The following is a 19112-nucleotide window of genomic DNA, read 5'->3' as shown; positions in this document are numbered from 1 at the left end:
CAAAGAGCACAAAGAATTCCTTACTAGTCAAAGCTAAACTCTGATTGGTTTCAGGAAGACTTCAGAGGGAATTTTGGTTTAAGGTTTAAAGATGGTCTCAGGACAATAGTTCCACACTCTGTGACTCTAAGAAGTCTGGATTCTGTGAAAATTTGAAAACTTTTCTGCATTTTCCCCCTTTTGATCACGATCCTTCTATAGAATGTGTTAGTCCAGGTTGACTAGAGAAACAAATCCAAGGCCACTCATATATGTATGAGTGAGGGAGCTTTATATCAAAGAGTAATTGTATATTAAGAAAACATCCCCCTCCCCAAGGAAAACATCTCAGCGCAGTCCAGATCAAGTCCATGAGTCCTATATTAGCCCGTAAGTCCAATACGAGTCCACAAATCTCTCTTCAGACTCACACAGCCACATGCAGTGATGCAGAATGCAGGACGATCACAGGTCGGTGGGTGAAAAGTCTTGTGGACCCAATGGCATTGGAAGCATCACAGGGCTGACGTGGGTCTCTGCTGCCACCTGGCTCACTCATGTCTCAGTGTGGCTCAACATGGCTCTTCAGCAGGAAGGGAGAGCAGAGAGAGAGTGTGGCTTGCCTCCAGGGAGAAAGAGGAAGTTCCCAGAATCCTCATGAGAAGGGCACGTCCATAAGGAGGCATCACCAGGATGCGACCTGATTGACAAGCTAGACTCCCCCCCTACAACTTGATACAACTGTACTTATCAAGTTGAAATTATGTAACTACCACAGAATCTTTGATCAAAGCATGCAGTAATAGTAGCGGGGCACCATCTAGTTCTTCTGGTCTCTTGGCAAAGGAAGCAGCTGCTGTGGAGACCATGAGCTATACATTTCACATCCTTCTCTTAGTCTGGTGAAATCGGTCAGTCTTAATGCCAAGTCATCCATACGGTCAAGAACTACTCAGTGAAGCATCTTGTTCTGTGCCATGCCTTAGGGATTAAAATAATGACGGATGGGAGGGGGGGGTAGTCTGTGCGCTCAAAGACTTCATGATCTCACACAGGAGTGAGGCCAAGCAATTCTCCCAAATGAATATAAAACCGCCACCACACCGAGCGACAGAGGAAGCGAAGGTGGGGCGTTCTGTGGGCCGTGGTAGAGAAGTTGGAGCTAGTTGGCAGAGAAGAGGGGAAGTACATTCTAAGTACAGGGAGTGGCCGGTGCGAAGGCCCTGTGACGGGAGAGAGGATCTGGATTTGAACTAGCTTGTGGGACCAGAACAGGAGAGCATGAGGGATGCCAGGGCTAGATTGACAGGGAGGAGGCAGACCATCCGTCAGCTAGAAGAGATTCTTATCTTTATTCCAATAATAATGGGGTGCCACCGAAGTGTCTAAGCAGGCAGTGACCCACGCACACTTGTGTCTTGTGGCCTTGTAGGACAGACAGGTTGAAGGGGAGCCCGAGAGAAGCAGGGACGCTGGTTAGGTGGCTCTTCAGGGTCCCCGGTGCCAAGACAGAGGTGTGGGGTTGGATGTGGTGGTGGTGGTGATGCACAGGGACTGGCCTGCAGGTTGGGGTGTGGGCATTTGTGGGCCTCCTTTCCTCTGTCTCCCTGAGTCCTGGCGGGGAGATGCTCTCTTCCCTCCACTCCTCCTGCTGGATTGGAGACAGCCAGCTCCGTGGGCTCACCAGGGGACAGTTTCAAATAATAGAGGACACGATTCTGGAGCCCAGGAGGACAGTGTCATCCATGTGGAGAGCGGCTGTGTTGATTTTTTGGAGGGAGGTCCGCAGGGATGGGTTCTGGGGCCCAACCCCTGTCCCCTCTCCGCTGCCAGTTTGCACAGGAGTCCCCAAGGGAAGCAGGGGAGTGGCTGGAGCTCCAGGTAAGAAATGCTTGTGTGGTGCAAGGACAGCCCTCAACTCCTGTACCGGGACTCAGGCTGGTTATCCGAGGGTTTCTTCGGGATTATCCCAAACACGCAGATGTCTGGGATCTGATGCGTGTTTCCTGCAAGTATTGAGGAAATCCTTGTGTGTTTTTGTGTTTTCCTTGGGGAACTTGGTTTTGGAGGATTTTGCCCAAAGTCTCTGACCAAGGAGGGTTGTCTTTCAGGCCTGGGCCACACAGGTGCTGATGGAAGTCAGGGCCCCGTGCCACCGGAGTATTTTTCCTCCCTGGGGAGCCACCTGGGTGTGGAGGCATGGCTGTGGGGAGAGACAGAGAGCGGCTTCAGGGCATCTTCCCACAATGTAGCATCCTGGGCCTGCTGGGACGTGAGCCGTGGGTTCCTCCCTGCCCAGTTTGGACTCGCAGTCCAGGGCCAGCCTGAGTGGGGTCTGGGGACACATGATGGAGGCCTGGTCCTTATGAAGAACAACAGTAACAACAGCAAGCGTGACAGTCGAAACCATCGCAGCCTCCCATACTGATGGTTTCATGGCCTTGACTCTGACCCACGGGACAAAGAAGCATTGTCCACAGGGTTTTCTTGACTGTAGTCTTTCTTTTTAATTAAAAGATCATTTTATTGGGGGCTCTTACAGTTTTTTTTAACAACCCATATATCAATTGTATCAAGCATAGTTGTATATATGTTGCCATCATTCTTTTCTAGACATTTACTTTCTATTGAGCCTTTGGTATCAGCTCCTCTTTCTTCCCTGCTCTCCCCCACGGTCCTCAAGACTCCTCGATAAATCATAAATTGTTATTTTCATATCTCACACAGACCGATGTATCCCTTCCCCCATGGTTTCTGTTGTTCATCCCCCTGAAGGGGTGTGCGTGTGGTTATGTGTCAGTCATTGTGATCGGTTCCCCCTTTCTCTCCTCCTCTCCCCACCTTCTCCCTACCCTTCTGGTATAGCTATTCCCATTCTTGTTCCTGGATTCCATGTGTCGTGAGCCCTTATCTCTTATCAGTACCTGTGTACATGTGAGTCTGAAGTGAGAGGCAACACTGGGGTCATGATAGTGGGGGGGCAAGGAAACCTCAAGGAACCAGGGAAATACTGTGTGTTACATTGACTCATCCCTTCCTTGTGACTCTTCTGTGAGGGGATTCCCATTGTCTACAGATGGACTTTGGTTCTCTGCTCTGGCTCTTCTAGTTCTAATCAATATGTTTTATTTGTTATTTGTTGTGGGTCTTCTGATTCCTGTTACCTGATCCTGTAGACACCTTATGATCGCACTGGCTGGTGTGCTTCTTCTATCTGGGCTTGTTGCTTCTCTGTTAGATGACCGGTGATTAACCTTCAAGCCTCTAAGACCCCAGACACCTGTATCTTTTAATAGCTGGGCACCATCTGCTTTCTCCACCACATTTGCTTATGAACCCGCTTTGTCTTTTGTGACTGCGCCGGGAGGGTGAGCGTCGCAGAATGTCTGTGGTCTTTGTGGAAGCGGAATGCCAGGTCTTTCTCCCATGAGCTGGGCAGTGGGTTCCAAATACCATTCTTCCCTTTAACAGCCAAACACTTGGCCTCCTGTGCCACCCGGGGCCCCGATTCTGAGGCAGAGAACACGTGCTGCGGACGAGGCACACTCTTGGTCCTTCACAGATAATAGGTCATGTACACCTCACCCTATCGTGGTCCTCACTTCACAGATGGGGAAACCGAAGCACAAAGACGTGCCCAAGGTCACACCGCTAGTAATGGTGGAACAGGAATTTGAAGCTGGGCAATCTGACTCCAGAGCCCAAGCTCTTTTAAAAATTTATTTTATTGGGGGCTCATACAACGCTTATCACAATCCATACATAGATCCATTGTGTCAAGCACATTTGCACACTTGTTGCCACCATCATTCTCAAAACATTTGCTTTCTGCTTGAACCCTTGGTATCAGCTCCTCATTTTTTCCCCTCCCTCCCAGCTCCCCACTCCGTCATGAACCCTTGATAATTTATAAATTATTATTATTTTGTCATAGCTTACACTGTCCAACATCTCCCTTCACCCACTTTTCTTTTGTCGGTACCTCAGGGAGGGGTTTATATGTAGATCCCTGTAATTGGTTCCCCCTTTCTGCCTCACCCTCCTCCACCTTCCCAGTATCGACACTCTCAACACTGGTCCTGAAGGGGGCATCTCTCCTGGATTCCCTGTGTTTACAGTTCCTATCTGTACCAATGTACATCTTCTGGTCTAGCCAGATTTGTAAGGCAGAATTGGGATCGTGATAGTGGGGGTGGAGGAAGCATTAAAGATCTAGAGGAAAGTTGTATGTTTCATCGTTGCTACCCTGAACCGTGACTGGCTTGTCTCCTCCCCACAGCCCTCTGTAAGGGGATGTCCAGTTGCCTACAGATGAGTCTTGGGTCCCCAATCTGCACTCCCCCCTCATTAACAATGATTTGATTTTTTGTTCTTTGATGCCTGATACCTGATCCCTTTGACACCTCATGATCGCACAGGCTGGTGTGTTTCTTCCATGTGGGCTTTGTGGCTTCTGAGCTAGATGGCTGCTTGTTTACCTTCAAGTCTTTAAGACCCCAGACGCTTTATCTTTTGATAGCCAGGCACCATCAGCTTTCTTCATCACTTTTGCTTATGCACCCATTTGTCTTCAGTGATCATATAGGGAAGGTGAACACGCAATTATATGATTTTTTGTTCTTTGATGCCTGATAACGGATCCCTTTAGTACCTCGTGATCACACAGGCTGGTGTGCTTCTTCCATGTGAACCCAAGCTCCTACTCAACTAAGAACACATTGATCTCAGCCTGGGGGGTTGGGTCCCTGATTTTGTTGTCCAGGCAGAGAATGTGTGATCTTATTACAGAGCCCCAGGGCAAGTGTTCCTGACCTGTAGCCTCTAAGAGAGGCCCCATCTCTGTCCGAGGCACGGCTAGTTGGCTCGGCGGGGATGATGAAGGGTGGTCTTGACAAAGTCCAGCAGCCGAGGCACCAGGATATAAGGAGAACAAATGTGGAATCCCATAGACCCGGGCTGATCCTGGCCCCACTGCTGTGTGCCCGAGGGAAGCTGCCTCACTAATCCAGGCCTCCATTTCCCAATCCATAGCAGAATGGAGGGGACATGACTCATCTCATGGGTTGCTGTGAGGGTGAAATAAGATGATGCATGCTTGGGCATGTGTGCAGGGCCTGTGCACAATAGGTGTCCAGGAAGGACAGGTACTGACTGTGTGCTCTGCTCACCAGAACCTCACGGAGCCTAGGTGAGCTCAGATCCCCTAAGAAAGTAGGCTGGGGCTTCTCCCGGAAGGCCCAGCTCACTTGGTCACTCTGGCTGGAGCAGTCCTAAGGCCCTGCAGCTTTCCTCGGTGTCCCCAGGCAGTTTGTGTGTGTACTCGCGCACGCGAGTGAGTGTGCGTGTGTATGTGTGTGTTTCCATGGTAATGCCCAAGGACCACCTGTTGGAGGAATCAGGCGCTGGTGGAAAACTGACCCCGCTCCCTCATTCCAGCAGCCAGGGCTGAGGGTTTGAGAAGTGGCTGGCCTAGGAAATGTGATCCTGGAGGGAAAGAGGGCAGGCACAGCGGAGGTCAGTTTCTCAGCTAAGTGCTGAAAGAGCCCCCCCCCGCCCCCCAGCAACCCCACACTGGGGGCTTGGTGGTGGGGGAGGTGGGGGAGGGGTTCCGCCTTACAGGCAGCCTTTCCCTGAGGGGGAGGCACTTAGCTCTGGGGTCAGAGGAGCAAGTTTGAGAGGATGGGGCAGGCAGGGGTGGGCCTGGCTGCCATTGACATTCTTGCTGGGAAGGCCGAGCAGGGCCTCCTGGGAGGAAAGGAAGCATGCTTTACTTTGCTGTCTGAGTGGTGTCTCCTCCCCGCGCCACACGGCCAGTCTCTGAGCTTTTCTTGGGTGGTGGTGGGTGCAGGGGTAGGATTTGAGGTGCAGGAGTTGACGTCCACCGATGGCAGATGAAGGAACATACTTTCAAGGGGGTCCAAGTTGGGGCTGTGCTGCCCAGAGACCGAGCCAAAGAGCAGTGACAGGAAAAACCAGTGAGCCCATGTGTGACAGAGCAGGACCGGGCCCCTAGGGTTTTCATGGACTGTTTTCTTAGAAGACGAACGCCAGGCCTTTCTTCTGAGGTGCTGTGGGTGGACTTGAACTGCCTACTTTTTTGGTTAACCCTTCATACCACCCAGGCACTTGGCAGTGGGAAGAGAGCAGTGCAAACATGTGAGGTCGTCAGGGCATCCTGTGAGGGTCCCCACACTTCCTGCGTAGTGGGAATTCCATCTGAGGGTTTCCCGAGTCCCTGCAGGCCCTCCCTTGGTCAGACAAAGCTCAGAGCTGGTCTTCACTTCCGTTTTGCCCTCTGTGAATTGGGAGTAGTGATCAAAGGTGATGGCTTATCCATGATGACGGCGACGAGGAGGAGCGAGTGAATTCCTGTAAAGCCCCCTGGATTCTTCATGCCCTCGGACCAAGTGATTCCATTTGGAGGCATGTTGCGCAATGTTGCACGATTGTTGGCAAATGAACTCTATCACCATCAAAACAGCCCGGTGCTCACAGTGGAGGAATGGCCCAGTAACTGATGGATACTTCATGGCCATTCAGCAGGCAACGGGAAAGCAATGGGGGTGGGGGTGGGGGAAAGGCAGGCTAGAGAGTTGTAGACGGAGGGAAAGCATTTCTGTTTTATCCATCTTCACACATGCAGACCTGAAACCGGCTTTGTAGATACCACGTTGTTGTGAGTTGCCTTTGAAGTCGGTCCCAACCCTTAGTGATCCCCTCTCTGCACAACAGAATGAAACACCGCCTGGTCCTGTGCCAGCTTCACCACTGTGCCCCTGTTGTAGCTCATTGTTACACCCACGGGGTCAACCATGGAATCCCAGAGCGTCCTCTTCTTGACTGCCCCGTTTTACCAAGCATGAGGCCCTTCTCCGAGGACTGGCCTCTCTGACAACATGGGCACCGTCCTGGCCTCTAGGCAGTACCCTGACTGTGCTTCTTCCAAGACAGTTTTGTTTGTTCTTTGGGTAATCTTCAATAGTCGTTGCCTGCGCCATAATTCCGGCGAAGCACGCACTCTACCACTGAGCTGCACCCCCATGTGTCCAGCACCATAATTCAAATGAATCTTCTTTGAAGATTTTCCTTATGCAGTGTTCAAATTTCACAGGCACGAGGTGAGTGAAAATACCGTGGCTCGTGATAGGCACACTGCAGTCCTCAAAGTGAGATGCTTGCTTCTCAACGCTCACAGCGCTCTTGTGCTGCATTTTAACCTAATGCAAGGTGTCATTTGATCTCCTGACAGCTGCTTCCAGGAGTGGTGACCGTGAATCTAAGCAAGAGGAAATTCTTGTTCTCCGGTTCTTCGTAGTGAGCTGTAGTCCACACTGAAGGCTGCAATCCCTGATCTTCATCAGCAATTGCTTCAATTCCTCCTTATTTCAGCACGCAAGGTTGTGTCATTGGCATATCGCAGCCTGTTATTAAGCCTTCCTTCAGTCCTGATGTCGAAGTCTTCTTCATATAATCCAGCCTCTGATTACATGCTCAGTAAATAGATTGAATAAGTGTGATAAGAGGGTCCAGCACCGACACACACCTTTCTTGATTTTAAACCAGTTTGCACAACTGCCTCTTGATCCATGTACAGGTTCCACATGAGCACTACCACGTGTTCTGGAATCTCCATTTTCAAAGTTATTGATAGTTTGTTATGGTTCACCAGTCGAATGCTTTGGCATAGTCAATAAAACACAAGTAAACATCTTTCTGATATTCTCTGCTTTGAGCCAAGATCCATCTGACATCAGCAATGCTGTCCCTTGTTCCCTGTCCTCTTCTGAGTCCAGCCTGAACCTCTGGCAGCTCCCTGTCAATGTGCTGCTGCAACCGTTGTTGGATGATCTTCAGCAAAATTTTACTTGCATGTGATATTCATGATATTGTTCTATCATTTGCACAATTCGTTGGGTCACCTTTCTTTGGAATGGGTACAAAGATGGATCTTTTCCAGTCAGTGGTCCCTGTAGCTGTCTTCCAAATGTCCTGGCCTAGATGAGCGAGTGTCTCCAGTGCTTCACGAGCTTGTTGGAGCACTTCAGTTGGTGTTCTAGCTAGTCCTGGGGCTTTTTCTTGTTTAAAACTCTAGATTTTGTTCATTCATTAATGTTCCTGAGATGGGGGCCTTATTATTTAGGATTTAAAAAAATCATTTTATTGGGAGCTATTACAGATATTTATGTCAGTCCATAATTCAATTAGATCAAGGACAATTGCACAATTGCTATCACCATCAGTTTCAAAACATTGTCTGTCTTCTTGAACTTTGATATCATCTCCCGGTTATCCCCTCTCACCCCACCTTACCCCCAGGAACCCTTATTATTATAGTATACATTATGATTGTGTATATGTGTATTCGCGGTATCTTACACCATCCAGTGTATCCATTCGCCTGCAATTCCTTTATTCGTTTCCCTCGAGTGGGGTTACACAGTTATCGTTGCTATCAGCTCCCCGCCCCACTTCTCGTACACTCAGGGAATCATTACTCTTGTTATTGTTTCTGAAGGGTTATCTAGGCTTTTATGCATCGAAGGATCTTAATTATACAAATGAACATATACCTCTCACAAGATTAATGAGGTAAACAAAACCATAATAGCAAGGGGAGGGAATATTCAAGAACTAGAGGTTAGTTATGTGTTCCATCAATGTTATACTGCATCCTGAGTATATCATCCCTTCATGTGGCCCTTCTGTGAGGGACTGTCAAATTATCTTACAGGTGGGCTTTGGGTCTTCACTTTGTCCATGCTCCTTCACATCAATTTGATTGCTTGTTTTTGAATTTCTGATACCTATTCCCGTCAACACCTCCTGATCACACGAGGTGGTGTGCTTCTTCCATGTGGGCTTTGTTGCTCCCAGATAGATGGCCACTTGTTTATCTTCAAGCCTTTAAGACCCCAGATGCTATATCTTTTAACAGCTAGGCACCATCAGCTTTCTTCACCACCTTTGCTCTAGAACCAATTTTGTGTCCAGAGATTGTGTGGGGAAGGTGAGTATCATACAGTGTCACAAACTGCTCTTGTACTGAGATAAGATTTCAAGTAGAGGGGAGGCTGGTTTTTATCTAATGCTTTCAGTGCAGCTTGGATGCCTCCCTTCAGTGCCATTGGTTCTTGCTCCCTTGTTACCTCTTGAAATGGTGGACTGTCAACCAGATCATCATCATCATCATCATCATCATCATCTTCTTCTTCTTCTTCTTCTTCTTCTTCTTCTTCTTCTTCTTCTTCTTCTTCTTCTTCTTCTTCTTCCTCCTCCTCCTCCTCCTCCTCCTCCTCTTCTCCTTCTCCTCCTCCTCCTCCTCCTCTTCTTCTTCTTCTTCTTTTTGTTGGAATTTAATACATATAACCAACCAGTTCTTTTTGGAATGTCAACCAGTACAGTGAGAGTACTCTGTGTATCTTTCTCATCTTCTTTAGGCGCTTCCTGCATCATTCAATATTTTGCCCACAGAGTCTTTTAGTATTGAAACTCCAGGCTTTGAATTTTTTCTTGAGTTCTTTCCATTTAAGATATGCTAAGCGCGGTCTTCCTCTGTGGTTTTCTAGGTCGATGCACACTTCGTTATGCTATTTTACCTTGTTTTCTGGAACTTCCCTTTGAAGTTGGCTGCTCAGGATTTAGCGTCCTCATTTCCCATTTACCTTCCCTACTCTGTGATTAGGAGCAAGTTCCGGAGTCTCTTCTGACATCCGCTTTGAGCCTTTCTTTCTCTCCCGGCTTTTTAATGACCTGATGATTTCTTCATGGATGATGTTCTTGATGTCATCCCACAGCTCATCGGAGCTTATGTCTTTAGTGTTCAATGTTCTTAAGATGTTCTCAAAATTCAGGCAGGATATACTCAAGGTCACACTTTGGCTCTTGTGGACTTGTTTTAATTTTCTTCAGTTTCAACCTGGACTCACATATGAGCAATTGATAGTCTGTTACACAGTTGGCCCTTGGCCTGGTTTTAGCTGCTGATATTGAGCATCTCCACTGTCTCTTCCCAGAGATGCAGTCAGTTGAATGTGTGTGTATTCTATCTGGGAAAGTCTGTGTGTGTTGTTGAAAAGGTATTTTCGATGAAGAGGTCATTGGTCTTGCAAGACTGCATCATGTGGTCTTCAGTTTCTTTTCTATTACCCAGGCCATCCTATCCAAGCACGGTTTTTCCCGTTTTGTTTCTAGCGTTTGCATTCTCATCACCAGCTGTTGTCGATGCACCTGGATCGCATGTTTAATCTATTGCAGACTGAGACATAGGTAGAATTCTTCAGTTTCTTCAACACTAGCTCTAGTGGCTGGTGCCTATATTTAGCATCTCATTGTCTGTTTGAATAGAAATTGTACCAACTTATTTCCTTGTATGTGAATAGTGATTGTTGTATCATAGACAGCACTGCGCTTCAAGACAGATCTTCACATATCCTCTTTGATGGTGAAAGGGATGCCATGCCGTGTGAAACTCTTATTCCTGGCATGGCAAATCAGACGATTTCTGATTCCAAGTGGCCCAAACCCATCTATTGCACCTCACGAAGGCCTAGACTGATCTTCATGTGTTCCATTTCAATTTTTGACAACTTCCAGTTTTCCTAGATTCATACTTTGTATATTCCAGGTTCTGATTGTTATGAGAAGACTGGGCTGCAGGTTCACGAGGTGTGTGTGTGCGTGCGTGCTTGTGTGTTGGGATGGGGGTAAGTGGTACAGCACACAGTGGTGAGAAAGAAGAGGTCGTGGCTTGGTGTGAACTTGAAGCTTCCATGGAGACAGAGTGGATGTCGGAGGCGAAGAGCTGGGGATGGAGCTGGACCTGGGAGAGTCCCTTTGCTGTGCCTTCAGTGGGAGAATTTAGGAAGAAGTCAAGTCCCTGACTCATAGAGTGGGCTGCCTTGTGTGAGACTGAGTGAGGTCCCTGTGAAGAACCGTGGTGCAGCAGAGGCTGCCTTCTCTGAGTGGGCTGGGCTGGGATGTGTACCAGATGGCTTCTAACGAGAAGTTCATGCCCAAGGTATCTTTGTTAGTCAGGGTAGACCAGAGAAACAAATTCAGAGATACTCATTTGTGTATAAGAAAGAGCTTTATATATAAGAGCAATTGTATAGTAAGAAAGCAACCCAGCCTAGTCCAGATCAAGTCCATAAGTCTATTAACCCATATGCTGATACCAGTCTATAAATTCCTCTTCAGACTTTACACAACACATGCAATGACACTGAATGCAGGAAGATCACAGGCCAGTGGGTGGAAAGTCTTGTGGATCCAGTGGCGGTGAAAGCATCTCAGTGCTGGCAGTGGGTCTCCACTTGGCTCCTCCAGCTCCTGAGCTCTGGCTCCATCAGCATAACTCCATGTGGCTTTTCTGTAGGAATGTCTCAGGGAGAGAGTGGGTCTGGTCGCCAGTGAGCTGTTGATCTCTGTAGCGCCTCCAAATGAGGTCATTAAGCTATGACCTGATGGACAGGCCAAACCCCACCCCTTCACTCTTCACAGTCTCAAGTTGACATCAGGTTATGTAACTGCCACAGTACCCCAGGGAATCAACTCGATGGCAGTGTGTTTGAGAAAGAAGCAGCTGTGATCTTGGATGAGAGAAAGAGAATGGAAGGACCAGAGGGCCTCTGGTTGTTGGAGGGGACAAGCTCCAGCAGCTGTGACCCCTGGCCCCACATCCTCCCTTCCTCAGCCCTGCCCCTCTGGCCACTCCTGAAGGACGGGCTCCATGACAGGCTCCGGCTTGGACCCTTCACTGGCTCTACTTCTCTTTTGCTTGAGCCCCCTCTCCCAGACCTTCTTCCCATGACGTCAGGCACAGTCTATCCCTCCCTCCATGAGTACTCCAGCCCCACTCCTCTTCCTCGACTGTCTGCCCCATCCCTCTCACTGTGCAGATTTTTCATGGTCTTTTGAGGTTCAGCATGAGTCCCACTTTCTCAGCCTTCTTCCGTTGTAGGGCCCTCTCTACTTTCTCCTGCTCAGAAAACAGGCAGCTCTCCGGCTCCTGATCCACCCAGATGATGTCATGGGTGTCACAGGGAGCCTTTTCAATCTCAGGCCACGGTCTTGCCTTTCTTAACTGGTTTAAGCTTCCTGCTAACACTACAAAGTGGCCACAGTTCCAAGTGACTTCCACTGAAACAGCCTCTCAGTGGCTCCTTTTCAAACTCCGCTGAGTTCTTTCAGATGGAATCCACATCACTCCCACCAATGAGTCCAGGCCCAGCATCCGTGTTGGTGGCTGCCAGGAGAGCCAGGGCTCTAGAGCTTGTCTGGGAGATTTCCAGTCTTGCTGGTGAGATACTTGGCTTAGGTCGGCTGCAGAGGGACCCCGAAGCTAGGTCCTTGGCCTGGAGCCATCCTGGTCATCTCACTCGGCCCTTCTCTGCTTCCTCCACCAGCGAGCTCAATGGCAACAACATCACTCGGATCCACAAGAATGACTTCGCGGGGCTCAAGCAGCTGCGGGTGCTGTGAGTATTGGGTGCTTCCCGGACCCATAACCTCTCTTTTACTTTATCCACCTCCTTGGGTCCTAGGCAGAGTCCTGCGTGGGGAGTGTGGGCTTCCTGGGTTCCAAGGCCATCGTGGAGTCAGACCTAAGCACACGTAGTGGGAGTGAGGCAGGGGTTCGGTGAGCCCTGATCCAGGCCTCATTGACTAGCTCCTGGGGCCAAAGTAAGCTCAGGTAGCCCCTAGGAATCACGGGGTCTTCATAGATTATTTGAACAGGGCCCTCAGAAAGACTCAACAGTAAGGCGAGAGCCACCCTGGCTTGGGAGGGAGGCGGGTGGGGCAGTGGCGGACAAAGTTGACTCTCCTTGGGTGTCTGAGAGTGGCCGAGATGAAGGGCGCTGGGTGCAGTTCCGTTGGTCTTGACTGCTTGGCAGCGAAGAAGCCACCCGTAGCACCTGCCTCGCCAGGAAGTTTAACATCGGCAATTACAGAGTCCCTCCCCGGTCACTCCTCAGCAGCCGCCGGCACTGGGTTTGAGGTCTCACTGCTGTGAAGAGACGGGGAGCCCGTTGGGGTGATGTGACGCCCCACTTGTTTCTGAGGCAGGCAGATCCAGGTGGAGGGTGGGGGGTGCGGGCAGAAAGGGTGTGTTCGCTGACTTCAGAGTGGATTTGCTGTGCAGGTGGGCTCTGCCCTGTTGGCGCCTGTTTTCCTCTCCAATGTCCTGACCTATGTCTCCTAGCTCTGCCCCTTGGATGTGAGCCTCCTGGACTGGACAAGGCTCATGCACCCTCACCCTGAGCTGGCCGATGCTGCCTGCACCTGCGTGCAAGCTACCTGGGGCATGCCTTGGGAGCCAGCTGGGAACTCTAGTGCCCCTTCTGCCTGGCATTGGGCCTGATGGGGGTCTTGAGGGAGTCCTGGGCCCTCAAGAGCATTTTGGTGTCAAGGCTGGGTGCTGAGGAGCTGGCGCTGAGGAATCGGCAAAGTGATGAGGAGATGTTCTTTCAAACTGGGGCACAGGACTCTGTGTGGACCCTTTGTTCCCAGCTTTATCCCCAAACACTGGGGCCCTAGAATGAACGTCTGCTCCTCTGCTCCCCGCGGGCCAGCTCTCTCTAGCAGTGCCGGCCCAACACCGTCTTCTTTCTGCAGGCAGCTGATGGAGAACCAGATCGGAGTGGTGGAGCGGGGGGCTTTCGATGACATGAAGGAGCTGGAGAGACTGTAAGTAGCTGTGGGGCACGGCTGGGGGTGGGTGGGGTGTGGTGCTGTGGGGACAGAGCCTCTGGCAGGAAGGCGGGCCGTGTGCACAGGCGAGGACTCCCCTCCGGTGTGGATCTGATTTCTTGCGAGGAGTCTGTAACTACCATTATGATTGCCTACTCGACGCCAGGCACCAGAGAAGCCCCGTGCCCCATCGTATCTCACTGAGTCCTGAAGACCACCCTGAGTGAAGTGGTATTTTGCAGACGAGAAATGGAGGCTCATTGAGGTTAAACCACTTGCAGCAGCTACTTGGCAGAGGGGATTCAAACCGGATCCTGCCTCCTCCAGAGCCTGATCTTTGAACAATGATGACAGACGTCCCCCCTTTCTATTTTTGTAGGAGAAGAACAACAAAAGACAAAAGAAAGCAAACTCCCTGCCAATCAATCGAGCTGATTCCCACTCCCAGGCAGCCGACGCAGGGTCTCTGAGATGGTGTGTCGTCAGGAGCGCACACAGTGCAGGCCTTTCCCTGAGGAGCGGCTGGTGGATTTGAGTCGCTGACCTTGGCTGTGAGCAGCCCAACACGAGTCCACTGCAGCGTCAGGGCTCCCTGCTAGGAAAGGAAGAGAAGGGATTAAGGAAAGACAAATCCGATGCTGTCTGATGGCCTTCCTGCCACCCTGACAGGAACCAAGGCCATCTTTCTGCCTCCAAGATGGACAGAGCGAGAGCGAGAAAGAGAGCGAGAGAGAAAGAGAAAGAGAAGGAGCTTATGGCGAGAAGAGATGTTTCATCCTGGGCTTGATTTCCTTCAAATGACTTAGAACAAAATGACTTAGCTGTGGGGGGCTGACTTGGACGCGACCCATTCTCGCTCCAGCTCTGGTGGGCAGGGGCCAGGGGCCTGGCCCTGACTGATGGTGGTGGTCTTTGTCATGCTGCTGCTGCCACCCAGCGCTTGTCAGGGGCCTCTCTTTGGAGTGTCTCCGGTGTCACCACAGAGTCCCCGGGAGGTGCAGATGGTTAATGCTCTTGGCCGCGTATGAAAGGTTGGAGGCTCAAGCCCACTGAGAGCCCCCTCAGAGGAAAGCCTGGGGTCGGCTTCCGGAGACCCAGCCATTGAGAGGCCCCAGGGACACAGCTGGACTCTGATGTGGCATGGGGTCACCACGGGTCGGGGTGGACCCGCTGACAACTGCTTGCTGTTGTTGCTGCCGCCACAGACTCTGTGCCCCCTGTCTTGTCCCTGTTCCCTCTCCAGGGGTTTCACACTGGGCTGGGATTCTTGGGGGGTGGGGTGGAGGTGACTCCTCTTTACCTGTGGGTGCATGTTGAAAATGGCATGCCACCTTTGTGAGGGCCCATCTCTTGGCCACCCTCCCACCTGACTTGCCAGGCACCAGTGGCGGATTGGTGACTAATTAAATTGGGATAAAGTGAGGAGCGGGAAAGCCAATGCACGCCTCAGGCAGTTCATTCAAGTTAAAACACATGTATGTGCCTTTATACCCCTTCCCGATCTGCTCCCTGAAATCTTCCTTTTATGTGCAAAACACTACTGGGCGGTTCCGAACCCACACATGTTCACCTTGGTTTCGGTGTTTGGTTTCAGTAACTTTAAAGGAAGGTTTTTAAAGGGCCCTTGAAAGCAGTCCTGGGGAGACCCGCTTCTACCCCTTGTCTAAATTCAACATCTCTTTAATGAGCAGCTTTCTTTGATTGGATCTTCCCCAAACAGTCTACTTGTTTTTTCAAAGAGAAGTTCTTTCTTTTCACACGAGCATCTCCTGCATTGACGGGACAGTGAATGCAGCCATCTGAGTGTGATGATAAATAACCCCTGTCATAAACAGGAGCAGACACGGCTGGGGCTTGTCAGCACAACACTGGTGCTGAAGGAGAAGACGGGGTCCTGCCGGCCATAAAACGGCCGTGATGGGTCAGTGTGCTGGTCCTCACTCAGGCTGCTGGGTGGAGGGAGGCAGGTGTGAAGCTGTGAAGGTAGCCAGGAAGGCTTTGCCATCCCCCCTGTACCAGTCAGCAGCCGAGGGATGCCACGGGCCACTCACTCACCTGTTGGCTTCCCAGTTTCCTCATCTACCAAGAGACACAACTCAACAAAGTCGGCAAACTTACCTTGAGCACCAAGCAATGTGGAGGGATGATGGTGGCCGAGACACGTCCGTCCGGTGGGGCCGGGGCTGCAGGGAGCGGTATGAGCAGGTGTGTAAGCATCCTTGTCAGAGTGGAGCAAAAGAAGCCCACGCTTTCATGGCGAGGGGTGTGCCCACAGAGCTCTGACCGTGGCCGCTGTGATGGGATGCCTGGTAGCCATGACTGCTGTTATGACCTGGCTTGGCGTCACCAAACCCACTCCACTGCTATCCACTCAACCCCAACTCACAGTGAGGCAACAGCACAGAGTAGAACTGCCTCCGTGGGCTCTGGAGACTAAATCTGTACGGGATCAGGGCGCTCCATCTTTCTCCCAAGGAGAAGGACTGGTGGTTTTGAACTGCTGACCTTGTGGTTAGCAGCCCAACATCTAAGCCATTACACCACCAGGATTTCTCTAACCTGTTCTGGATGCCTGCATATTCCTAACCCTGCTGGCTCCTCTTTTAGTGTCCTGTGGTGGCGGTGGTGGTTGTTTACATGTAACTTTGAAATAGGTATCAATTCTCCTTTCCTCCTAAATGTTTATCAGAAATTGAAACCTGAAAAATGAGAACAGTCTGGGGGGAAAACAAAACAAAGCAGAAACCAGTTTTTGCCAGGCCACGTAAATACAGGATTGATTTATGGGCTTGAGGGTAGGGAATGTGCAATGATCTGATGTCTCCTCCTGTTGCTTTAAGGGTTACATTGGTGGCCTCTTTTTCTCAAGGCAAATGATGTCTTTCCCCAGATGAAACTTCTCCCAGCTGGCCTCCTAAAATTGCAGATCTAATTGTCTGTCCCCATGCTGGAACATGGCAGTCTCCCGTGTGGGGACACTGGTCTTTCTCACCCAAACTGGACGAAGGGTGATCTCCTAGGCTGTCACCACAGGCCAGTCATGCCTCAGACGCATTTAAAAGCCGGGCGATGAATAAGGACGAACAAGAAGAACGGACACATTTGCATTCTGGTCTTGTTAAAATGATCGAACGGGTCCCGGACTGCCAGTCTGTCCAGTCAGGATGCTCCTTAGAGGCGAGTACGGCGAACCTTTGTCTCCTGGACATGTTGTCCAGAGAGACCAGTCGCTGGGAAAGGCCAGTGGGCAACGAGATGGATGGACACAGTAACTGCAACAAGGGGTTCCAATGTCATACTCACGAGGAGGACGCAGGACCGGGCAGTGTTTCCCTCAGTTGTACATGGGGGTCACTGTGGATCAGAACAGACTTCAGCGCACACACAACGACCTCTACTTTATGCCCATTTTATGGGCACAGGAACACACGGAAAAATGTGAGGCTGGACTTGTATTTTAAAAAAATGAGACCTGTATCCAAGACCGATTCTGGTGTCCTCTTCAGAATTAGTCATTTAACCTACTTTCTGTGACTTCTGATTGTCAAGCTTATTTGCGATTTTACCAATCTTCATGGACAGGGACGGGACTATATGGGAGCCGCGACTGCATGGCCACCTCAGTGGGAAAGGATGAAATGGTGTGGGAATGGATATAAAATGTAAATGTGGAATATTTTTTTAAATTAATTTTTTAAAAACAATTTATTAGGGGCTCATACAACTCTTATCTCAGTCCATACATATACATACATCAATTGTATAAAGCACATCCATACATTCCCTGCCCCAATCATTCTCAAAGCATTTACTCTCCACTTAGGCCCTTTGCATCAGGTCCTCTTTTTTTTTTCCCCTCCCTCCCCTCTCCCCCCTCCCTCATGTGCCCTTGGTAATTTATACATTGTTATTTTGTCATATCTTGCCCTATCCGGAGTCTCCCCTCCCCCCCTTCTCTGCTGTCCCTCTCCCAGGGAAGAGGTCACATGTGGATCCTTGTAATCAGTTCCCCTTTTCCAACCCACTCACCCTCCACTCTCCCAGCATCGCCCCTCACACCCTAAATGTGGAATCTTTATAAGCAAACTAGGCCTGCTAAAGGAACCCAGAGTCCTTCATTTTTAGTAAGAAGCCATTGTCTTCATATTGTGTAGAAACTAGCTCGCTCTGAAAAATAGCTTGGCCAAGTAAGATCTTGCTTCAAAAGTGGGAAAGAGTAGTTGCTTCTCTGCTGATTGGCTTACAACGATGCTCACAACCTGTCGAGTGGGAAAAACTCAGGCTGCAAATACTTTCGATTAGATTCTTGGAAGCATTTTTCTCCTCTTTTTTAAAAAAAGTAAGCATGCATTTCCATAATGATAAACTCAACAGAGCTGCTTGTATCTTTATAAACGTCCCAGAGCTAACAATAGGAAAATGAAACTAGCGCTCAGCCTTGGAGCCAAATGCGAACGAAAGAAATGAAGAACCAGAACCGTGCAGCCAATGATGCTCTCTCTTCAGAGCACATCTCTTTTCCAGTGCCGTCAGGTGTGAGAGTCACAAACGGAAGTCAGGGCTGCCAAGGTTCTTACAGGCAGGAAGTGGAGTTGTCCAGGGAGCAAACACTTCCCAGCAGGCCCTGGGGGCTTTTGCTGATACTCTGTTCTGACCCACTCGAGTGCTGACGGCGGGATGCCCACTTCATAGGTGAAGATGGAAACTATTTCCCTAAGACCCGACAGTGATGCCGTTGGGTTCTGAACCTGGGCTTTCTGACGGCCTCCAGGGCCTTTTGAAAAGCCCTTGGGATTGCCTGAGTGTCTAGGTGACTTCTAACTCTTCTCTCGGGTCTCTTTTGCAGACGACTCAACCGGAACCAACTGCACACGTTACCAGAATTGCTGTTCCAGAACAACCAGGCTCTGTCGAGACTGTGAGTGATGCGCCGCGGCCGGAAAGTTCTTTCAGGGCTCTCCTCCCCCACCCTGGGGGAGGGGCAGTATTTGGTCAGTGGGGGCTGGACCAGCATGCTCCCCACCTGGAAGAAATTGTGGTGTCGAAGGCCAGGTCTCTGTGTAAGAAGGGTGGAGCTGTGTGGGCCTGGGTTTTGTGGTAAACATCTGCAAGAAGTCAGCCCTGTGTGCAGTTTATCCATGCCATGCCATGCCTGGGACAGCTGGTGCAAAGATGCTCAGGGCCCGGATGGCCATCGGGGGATGCCAGCGTTCACTGGGAGGGCCATTCCCACGGGCCACCTCTCACTGCCCTTGGCGACCAACCTATCTCGGTGGAATATTTATCCATTCAACTAAGCCCTTTCTATGTTTGGCTTATTCCGCCACTGAGGGCAATGAAGCTTCATAACCAGAGCGTCATGTCCTTTCTTACTTTCCCAAAATGTATTTCTCTGAATCTTAAAGGGAATTCAGATGCTTCCAAAATTTCCAAGTGCGTCTGTA

General features: G+C 50.1%; 1 protein-coding gene across 1 annotated transcript in view; it reads left to right on the top strand.

Moving 5' to 3' along the window:
- The window catches only part of SLIT1 (slit guidance ligand 1), a 200359-nt gene that overhangs the window by 20200 nt on the left and 161047 nt on the right, over positions 1-19112 (top strand). The window contains exons 2-4 of the mRNA XM_075533452.1: positions 12384-12455; positions 13594-13665; positions 18515-18586. Of these exons, the coding sequence (XP_075389567.1) occupies positions 12384-12455; positions 13594-13665; positions 18515-18586 (216 nt within the window). The remainder of the gene's footprint in view (positions 1-12383; positions 12456-13593; positions 13666-18514; positions 18587-19112) is intronic.

Source organism: Tenrec ecaudatus, chromosome 16, assembly GCF_050624435.1.
Source record: "Tenrec ecaudatus isolate mTenEca1 chromosome 16, mTenEca1.hap1, whole genome shotgun sequence".
NCBI classification, from domain to species: domain Eukaryota; kingdom Metazoa; phylum Chordata; class Mammalia; order Afrosoricida; family Tenrecidae; genus Tenrec; species Tenrec ecaudatus.
This window is presented reverse-complemented; position numbering and strand designations above follow the sequence as displayed.